Source organism: Cebidichthys violaceus, unplaced genomic scaffold, assembly GCF_023349555.1.
Source record: "Cebidichthys violaceus isolate CVI_PGR_0920_01 unplaced genomic scaffold, fCebVio1.0.p SCAF_30, whole genome shotgun sequence".
NCBI lineage: Eukaryota > Metazoa > Chordata > Actinopteri > Perciformes > Stichaeidae > Cebidichthys > Cebidichthys violaceus.
Window position 1 is genome coordinate 2,732,274 of NW_027176484.1, and position 10,183 is coordinate 2,742,456.

The window sequence follows — 10,183 nt, forward strand, 5'->3', positions numbered from 1 at the left end:
TTAGCAAGCTTCTAGTGTTGTATCTGCAACAGCAAGATTTTCAATGGAAATGAATGGAAGTAAATGTACATACTTTCAAGATTTAAAATGTCATTTTTAGGGGTTAAACGTGTAAAAACACCAGTTTGACTTTTAGACAAAAACAGGTCAAAAAGGGGTTTTCTGTTGATTGTGGCTAGATGTTTTGCAATAAGGACTTCAGAATACAAACACTGAATGAGTTCAGACATAATAATCATGTGTGGGGTTTCATGGATGAACATGTAATGGTAATATCAGAGTCAAAGGCCTTTATTTTACCTCATACCCCTTTCTCTATTACCTTTCTGTCTCTCTGTGATGTACTTTCAAACAAAGGCAGACCAGAAGAACACATTACACATCTATTTCAGTAAGTACATTTATTATTATTAACTTTGTATATTAAGTAGGTTCATCTGCAAGCATAACCTTCTAAATATGTGATTTGTTTTTGAATGAAATCACCTCTTGGGGTTTGTAGGGTCTATTTATACAGACCTACTTAAGACTTGATACAAGTTTGATTATTGTTTTTTTTACATATCTATACATTGATGAAGGTCTTGCCAATTGGGATATTTTTGAGGCCTTGCTGTGTTTATCATGGTGGTTTTATTTAGTTATTGATGCATTTTCATATGCTATGTACATCCCTACAGATTAATCAATTGTAACCTAGAATATTTGGGGATGAATCTTTTTGAGAATGCATTTTAGCCTTTGGGGCTTTAAGTCTTCATTTGACTGGCATCAACCCATTTAATGTCAGTATTTTGGGGCGAATTTGTGATTATTTCTATAGTGTTTTCTTTTTAGCTCCATATATGATATTGTTGATTTTCATATAGTAAATTAATGTTTGGTATTTATGCCTTCTTCTTGCATGTGAGGGATGAAATGTGTGATTAATTGCAGACACTCCTAATGAAGATGGTTTGTCATTGTTACAAACAATTTCCCCTGAAACGTCACAAATACATTTACTTATTTTATTAAAAAGGCAAAAACATTTCTAAAAACATTACTTGTACTTTGCAGTACTTTGTATTGTGATTCATAAAAACTCTAATAAGTATTGCATCATCCATCTCCTTAGGAAGTCTTCAGCAGTCCTTGTCCCAGCACTAGATTACACACAGTCATAAACCGTCAGTATAATCTGACATCATTTAGGGGCTGCATCCCCCTCACGTATTTTACCAACATTATGATCTTCAATCTGAGGTATTGTGTTATTTGATAGCATAAACCTCCCGGCCCAAAGACATTTTTGCCAATAGACTGAAGTGTCTATGTTAAAAAGCTAAAGAGCTTATGCTCCCGTCTCACAGAGGAATCAGTCCAGTAAGGCTTGTAATGTTTGAAAGCAAAGGCCATGGATTTAAACAGGCACTGACCTATTTTCACTGTCCGCATTATGTCAGAGAAGTGAATGGTAGTTTCTCTCTCTGTTTACTTGTGTGTCTGCAACAGTGAATAATAAATACATACACTGTACATCTCATTTTGAGACTCTCAATATCTTACACCAGAGGTTCCCAAACTGTTTTAGACCACGGCACCCCCTCAAAAGGAAATATGTTAGCTTATCAATTTAACAATTTTAGGTATCATATTGAATATTTAATTTCCTCAAAGTTAAAAGTTAATTTCTAGTTAAGGTGTACAAAATACAAAAATAGAGCAGCAGCCATGTTATGGGACATGTGTGCACATTCTGATGTATGTAGGGAGAGAGAGCACAACCTGCAGGCAAGGTTATTATCGTTAGGTGAGGTAAGGCAGAGCCTCACCTGTCATCATGAAAAATAAAAAACAAATAATCATAAAATAAAATAAATATCAATATTTCTCTACTGATCTGTGCTATAAATGTAAATTCTGTATGATTCCAATCATTTCAAGCATTTTTATAATCAAAATTGCTGAATTAGCGCATGTCCTGTTCAAACAGAGGAGACACGTGAGGTGAGACAGTGACGAGCTGTTCCTCACCTCAGACTGTGAATCCCTCACTAACTGGGTTGAGCGCGTGACTTTTGCTTTCTCATTGTTTGTCACCACTGTAATATTTGTAGACACTTTTATTATACGTCCTTTCTTTCCATAGAATAGGTAATATGTTTCACGTCTGTGTAGAACATATTTAGTGTTGCTGATCTGACATTAAACCGCAATGAAAAAGCACAGAGGGGCAAACAGTACCTCTGCCTCACTGAAGGGGGCGAGCGAGAGCCCACGGGTCGGGTTCATGCTTGTTCTGTCGTTGCTCTTCTTCTACACTTCTCTTCTTTAAGATTATACATCCAAGCTTAAAAATGTCTCAAAAAACAAGGAAATATGAACAAATCAACAGCAATTCAACGTCGGACAGGTAAAGTAACCTTTTATGTGTTTGTTGTTCTCTTTATACATCCGGGGTTGTTACGCAGATTATCGCGTGCGCCCGCTAGCGCTCCGCTTCTAAAACGCTCCCGGTGGAATCAAATATGTACCTATGTGTGTGTAAAGAATGCTGATATGAAAAACAACCAGTAGTCAATGTGCAAGCTGCCAGTTGAATGGTGATGTAAGCTTCTCTATTGGGTTCATATATTTGTAAATGTGACTCATGTAGTGTCAGAGACTCACCGCACGTCACTGTACTGCACCGCTCTCTGTATCCTCTGTGTGGCGCTACAGAACACGCCCCAAACATGCGTTATGTTGCTCTATATCGAGTGCAAACCACATAGTGTAAAAGTCATGTAAATCAGATTTACTTGGTCTGTTGCATTGCGCGGTAAAGAATAACACTAATACTGAAACTAGTAAAAACTAAACTCAAACTAAGCATTTTCAAAAAATAAACTAAACTAGCAAACCCGCTTTAAAAACTAATCAAACTAAACTGAAATTGAAAACAAAAAGTAAAAACGAAATAAAAATAAAAACTAGTGAAAAATGCAAAACTATAATAACCTTTCCTGCAGGTCAGTTTTGTTAGAGGGATTCATTTGAGCTCAAGTCTTTCTATCGCTCTGTGACGACCGGCAACCGTGAGTTGAGACGTCATTAGCTGTGGGATAACTGCTCATTACACCCTTTTTAATGTGATGATTTTCATATATATGACATTTTTTTCTTCCGTTTCGATTTATTCGAAGATGGCATGCACTTTGAGAACCACAGCTTGAAACTACTGGCCACTTCTACCATCAGCATATGTCCACCAGGTTCACATTCATCCCCACTGTGATAACATATCAGTTAGTCAGTAACTAAAAATAATAATTGTTTAAGGATGAACAATAACCAATACACAAATAACTAGCCACAGTATCTTCATAGATGTATAAATAGAGGTGGATCATGGTGTACGGTAAGAATCCTTATTCTCCAGAAACAGAGCAAACAGACATTCAGGACAGTTACTTTGGGAAAGTGTCAACACTTTAGATTTAGAAAAGATGTTACAACGTCAGGAACACAACAGAGTAAACCAAAGGACCACCACAACGTTGTTATGATCATTAGAACAGATTTCATTTACAATCTGCAGGTTTTCATTGTTTTTCACTGAATGTCCTGATATGATATTGTATACGGAATATTTTGATATTACATTTTCATATAGACTACATGTGCAATGCATCATATACATGCTTAGACCCGTTAAAAAAAAGTGCAGAATACCAATATAGTAGCATCTCTACAGAGAAAATCTGATGAATAAGATGCACAGCAGCCCAAAATAACATTCAATATAGATTGTGTTTTTATAAATCTTTTCTGTTTGTTGTTTTGGTTGCGAGCCCTACATTTGCTAATTTGCCACAAAAAAAAATCCAACTGCAGTGCTAATGTGAAATATGTTATATCTGGTGATGCATCATCAACATCATATTTCTCCTTTTGTCCCACTTAATGGGTTGTTGATGCACAATGTTTTACAGCAGACTTTCCCTTTTGACAACTGCTGCGCTAATCAGTCCGAAGAGATAATCCAAGACGCATTACTTCAATAAATGCAAGCTTAGCTTAAATGCATGAATGTCTTTGCCTCAGTTGCAAATCCGAGTAAATCTATATTGTAATGCTAAGAGGTCATGCCTGACAACACAAATCTTGATCTGATATTAAGCAGGCGCTGCATGGAGTCAGACTGGTGTCAGTGTGTGTCTGTGTGTGTGTGTGTGTGTGTGTGTGTGTGTGTGTGTGTGTGTGTGTGTGTGTGTGTGTGAGGGGTAGAAGGCTGTTCAGCCCCGTCAGCACAGAGGCTCTTGTCCTGTTTCCCTCCCAAGGTGACTTCTCTGCTGTTGGCAGGCAAAGCCACGAAAACAGCTCCCTGGATACCCTCTCTATCTCTCTCTCTCTCTCTCTGTCTCTCACTGTCTCTCTCTGTGTCTCTCTATCTCTCTCTCTCTCTATCTCTCTGTCTCTCTCTGTCTCTATCTCTCTGTCTCTCTCTCTCTCTCTCTCCCCTGCCACATACCCATTATCTTTTAGATACTACCGTAACGTGCTTTTCTTTTTCATACAAAGCAACTTTTTGTCTTTCCTTTTTTCCCCCCCTTCACTCCTACCTCCTCCTCACCTCATTTCCATTCCATAATTGCAGGTAGGACATCAATATGCAGGCAAAGACCAAAAAAAAAAAAAATCTGTATGTATTCATTAAAATTCTCTGCAATGCCTTTGGCCTTGTCTACAGTCAGATTTAAGTTTGGCTCAGTGCCAACACACAAGCACCTGACCTTTTTCCTCTTCCAGCTCTCGTAGTGGGGAACGTCCACCTACGCAGCGGCGCACACACCTCCCACACAATCTCTTTCACACACACACACACACACACACACACGCACACGCAGGCAAAACTGTACTTGGGAAGCGATCGTCTGTGAATTTGTATCGCAGGCTGGAAATACAAAACGGTGCCGTTCTGTATGAACAGAAACGTTTGTGTGGAGCTTGCAGGTGTGTGTGACTGTCAGTGTGAGTAAATAGGCCATTGTCCTGTGTCTGCAGTAGGTCATCTATTTTGGTCCAGGTTAATTCTCTACATGGGAATAGGTGTGCTAATTTCCTCTCTCTGTGTCTCTTCCGGTTTCTCTGTCTCTCTTTGTCGCCCCCCCCCCCCTTTGTTAATTGATTAAGAGGATTTAAGCGGCCGCTGCAGAGTTAAGCACAGACTGCAAACACCAATACACACTTAACAGTCAAGCAGGCCGACACACCTACTTTCAGATCAGCTTGAGGCTGCTAAAATACACACACACACATATGTGCTGTTCATTGACTTATATCTACTTTCATAAGACTTTGCACAATCTGAAGAACCACATTGCTATATGCCTAACCCCAACACTTACTTTGCCTTGTGGGAACCTGCTTTACTTCCCTCAACGGGGGCTGAGTCCCCATAATGCCAGCATTTGAACAGTTATTACATTATTCATTTGATGATTAACATAACGAGGTACAATCCAAGCCACAGTGGATCAAGGAAACGCCACAAAAATGAGCTGAAGCACACCGACACTGACAAAATCTGAAATCCTCAAGTTATGATTTCTCGTGAAGTCCTTAGAAATCCAGCGCCAGGCCTAATTTGCATATCATAATGGTAATCTTTCTGTTAATTAGCATTATAAATCACTATTTGTCAAAGCCACCCTCAGGCTTTAGGCGATACACTTTACTCACTGCAGCTGCTAGCAAACAAAACGTCCGACCTGCATAGCAGCTCGTATGTAGAGAGAAATGAAGAAAATACCTTAAACAGTCAAACCTACTACATCTCTCAACAGTCCTGCTCATGCAGTATGAGAACCCAGCTTGAAAGGAGGTCGTATACAAAATCACAGCACCAAAAAGAAACGGTTGTCTTGAAATGCCAGGCCTGAGGTTTAAATTCTATTCATCTAAATAAAGTTTATATAGCTCCTACACAGATACTGTAAAAGGAAAAAAACTTCCTCAAACCCAGAATGAAATATTGCCGGCCTGTAATGCAGATTAAAGAGAGTAGTGACAGAAGTTGATTCTGGTCTCATCAGAACCAGACCGCATTTCTAATAGGAACACGCATTAACATACATCCTCAGGCGACTCCAAAGCCTACTCAAAAAAACTCATCTTCTCCACTGAAACACACACACACACACACACACACACACACGAATAACACCTGAAATAACCTTCACAGTACAAATCCAACCCCCGAGACCAAATCACTGGTGACGTCCTGGAAGTTGCACCCCATCCAGAGCGGTCTTACCTTTGTGACAGTCATGCAGAATCAGTGGGTGAGGAGCAGGCCAGTGTCCCCTTCAAGCAAAGAGCAACGCCGCAGGAGTGGCAGAGTGATGAGGAGGAGAGGAGGGCAGCTCTGCTGAATATGCAGAGAGAGAGGGAGAGAGAAAAGAGGAGGGGACAGACAGGTTAGTGCGTCTGGCTCACTAAGTACGAAAAGGGCTGATTGCTGCTGCAGTGAAGTAATGGCTGGCAGCCGGTGTGCGGTTGGTTACTACAACAGGGAAAAGCTCCCCGCTAGGATACACCCCTCCCTCCCCAACTGCACACACACACACTCACACACACACACTCACTCACACACACACACTGACGATGCACACAAAGTCTAGCTGCCCTGCTCTCTCTCCCTCTCCCGTCTCTCGCAATATGATTAGTGATGGGCTAATACAGCTTATTGATGAGCAGTCAGGCAGCGCTGCAGGAAGAGGCGGGAGCAGTGCTGCCTGGGACAGGAGAGGAGAGGACTGCAGAAGGAGAGAGAGGAAGGGAGGAAGGGAGGGAGGGAGTTGGACGCCGTGTCGCAGTCTGCTACTTAGGCACGGAGCTAGCTGCACGTCATCTGGTGTGTATAAATGTGTGTGTGTGTGTGTGTGTGTGTGGGTGTGTGAGAGTGACAGAGGCATTGATGGGAGGAGACAAGAACGTTTTAGATTTTTTGCAGTCCAGACTACACTGAATCTAGTTATTTCTATAAGTGAAAACATTTTAGAGAACTAGGCGCATAAATAGGGACACAGAAAATAATACACACACACACACACACACACACACACACACACACACACACACACACGTTAAAAGTTGTAAAGCTGTACTTATGAGGACACTCTTTGACTATGTTTATCTCCTCACCCTTCACCCAATCCCTGCATGTATCCATCAATTTAACCCTGAACTAGGGCAACCGTTCAATATTATTTTTTGGGGATTTTCAGTGGAATCAAATTGTAATATTACGATTGTGATTTAATTCCACAACATTCTGCTGTTTAAATCAGCGCCTCCAGTGAAATTTGAATTAAAATATGTTATTAAAGCTTCCGTTTTGCACACACGAGTTTTGTCTGAGTGGAACACAATCAACTGCAATGAACCAGTTTCATTTGATCCAGCACACATTTGCCTGATTGTGATGGATCATGAGATATCATGCAAATGCTTAAAACTGTATTTGTGCACTGACAGTGTGTCCTGACTCTTTACCTTCTAATCTTAAATTCAAATATTGCTTTAAGTCTTAAATCCAAATGAATGTTGTTAAGCCCACAAAGAGGAAAGGACACGAGTGTAGAAGCACAAAGGCACCCAGCCGCACTCAAAGAGTAACACATCTTTGTCATACTAATTGTGTAAAATAGAGGGAGGCGAGAGACAGCCAAGATTCCAACTCAGTTACCATGGCTTAACTTCCCATAGCTGTGTGTGACACTCTTCTCTAGGGGCTGCAACACACAATACTGGCTTTGTTTTGTGCATCTGCCTACGTGCGTGTGTACTGTAAGTGTCTGCATGTGCAGGAGTAAAAGACACTAAAGACAGAAGGGATCCACGCTGAATGACATGGTAGCATTTTGTCCACTGCAGGCTGAGCATTATGGTGTTCTGTCCTGCCGCGGTTTTATCGCACCATGTTGTCACTGGGTGGTAACTTCGCTCTTCAATCTCAGTCTTTAGGAGTGTCATTTGAGGCTCCACTCTCAGAATTTCCTGTCAAGAACAATAGCATTTCCTGTGTATGTGTGCGTGCGTGGGTGGGTGGGTGGGTGGGGGGGTCTTCACAATCTATAGGAGAAAATATCTGGATTGCAATACTGACCCACTAACGTTGGGCTGTGATAGCACTTAGTTGTGCACATCGGGCAAGTTTTATTACATCCAAAAGCTAAAATAGTAATATGGCAGGTTGTGCTTCATGGGTGCGTTGACATTCCTAAGACTCACTTATTTATTAAAAGCATTTTTAGAACAAAATGTCAATTCTTTAACCTGCATGAGTATATGTTGCACCATAGCACTGTGCCATTGGAGTTCAATTCTTCAGGGTGGTGGAAGGATGTCATCTTCTTTCCAATTGACATCATGAAAAGGTGTGGGAGGGGGGGGGGGGGCAGACTTCATCCACTGGATGGGTGGAGCTGGAAAATACAGGGACCTGCAGAGCCATCATGTCTCACATGTTCCACCAGACCTCACCATGATCCTTTAAAGAAAATGGAGGTGAGAGGAGAGAACTTTTACAAAATATTCATAGAGAAAGTCTCCATGAATGGGAGTCAAAAACATTCATTTTGATACGTTTTAATAAACAGCTGTCTGGCTTAGCTCTATGTTTTGAATCCACAATTCCTTCCTCTTCCAGTAAATTATGGAAAGTCTGTTGTGAATTAGGAATTTCATTTCCTACTTTCCTAGTTTACCATTGGACTCTCTGACAGCGCTGTGACCTGAGGGGAATCCACCATATTAAGTGCTTTGCTGCCATCATGTGGTAAAGTCATATTAATACCTCCAAGCAGTTTGTCTCTGGTGTTGCCAATGTATTTCAAATGTCCTAATGTTCTTTTGGATGACTCATTCGTAACACTTTTAATAAGATTAAAACCCCAAAGCAAAAGGCCCCCCACAGAGTCAACCCTGTTATAGGCACAGGCAGCCCCTCTACAACGCTACACCACACAGCACTGCAAGGGAATTAGAATAATAATGCACTGCACACACAGCATCAAATGCACAGTAATCAGGACACTGCACACTAATGGAACACAATAAAACATTTTCACATGAGACGTTTGGACTTATCGTGAAAAGTGAGGCCTTACGGGTGATGGGTTGGTTACATCAAGTGTTCCAATAAGCTATTCTAGTGAAACGGCATACGACCAGGACCCTCCCTAAGTGGAATCAAGCCCTCACATATTTTTACACCGGTGCTGTTCCTATGGTGACTGGTTAAAATGTCTGCTGTGAAAAAGGTCTATATTAAAATGCACAGCAATCAGAAGGACCACTTGAGTCAGAACCATGCCTACCATTAGGGGAGGCAGAGCCCCCCCCCCCCCCCCCGCCGACACCAGCATTGCCTCTTCAAGAGCAACTAAACCCCATTTTCCATAGCCAGTGTGGCATTATAATCACAGCACAGCTCTAGCAGTTTCTCTCTTTCCTGTGGACTTGAAATTAAGCCACCAGAACCTTACAAAATCTGGTGAATCATTGTTAATGACTGATTGTCTGGAAAAGTGGTGAAGTGCTATCCTAAGATGTGACAAAAGTGTGTGGGTGAAGCATTACGTTGTTTAATGTTACTCATTTAGTGGCTGGCTACTTAGCCAGCTAGCTTGCTTATTGATTGCTGATTTCATGTTAGTTACAGAACATAACTACTGGTCTTAGTCATTTTACCTTACATGATAGCCATTACCTTTTCAATTAGCGCTAGTCACTAGCACTAATGCTAGTCACTAGCATGCCGACTATTGTTATAATTGCTAGGTAAGTGCTGTAAAGTATGGGAGCCCATTTCCACCAGTTAAATTTAAAAGCATTAATTAATGTAGTGAATAAGTATATAACTGAATTATGTATTCAAATATTTAAACAATCACAGCGTACAAAACTGCACGTTGTCTTTTTGACTGCAATTTGCTTTAAATTGCTACAGCAGGAAGCCTTTAAAGTAACCCATCAATAGGCTTATTGAATGGTTCATAATGACAAGATGTCTTTTGGTAAATAATGAGAGCGCTTGAATAGAGTAAGTGAAATAGTGCTTGCAATGTTAAATTAAAAGAATACGTCAATCTTAACAAGATTGGACAATAGACTGAACCAAAGTGCTGAAATAACTCCTGAAGTTAGTTTCAGT

The 10,183-nt window shown here is 40.7% G+C and overlaps 1 protein-coding gene across 1 annotated transcript in view; it reads right to left on the bottom strand.

Moving 5' to 3' along the window:
* The window catches only part of coro2ba (coronin, actin binding protein, 2Ba), a 44,498-nt gene extending 37,763 nt beyond the window's left edge, over positions 1–6,735 (bottom strand). Inside the window, exon 1 of the mRNA XM_068724385.1 lies at positions 6,281–6,735. Within this exon, the coding sequence (XP_068580486.1) occupies positions 6,281–6,295 (15 nt within the window). The 5' untranslated portion in view covers positions 6,296–6,735. The remainder of the gene's footprint in view (positions 1–6,280) is intronic.
* Between the last annotated feature and the right edge of the window lie 3,448 nt (positions 6,736–10,183).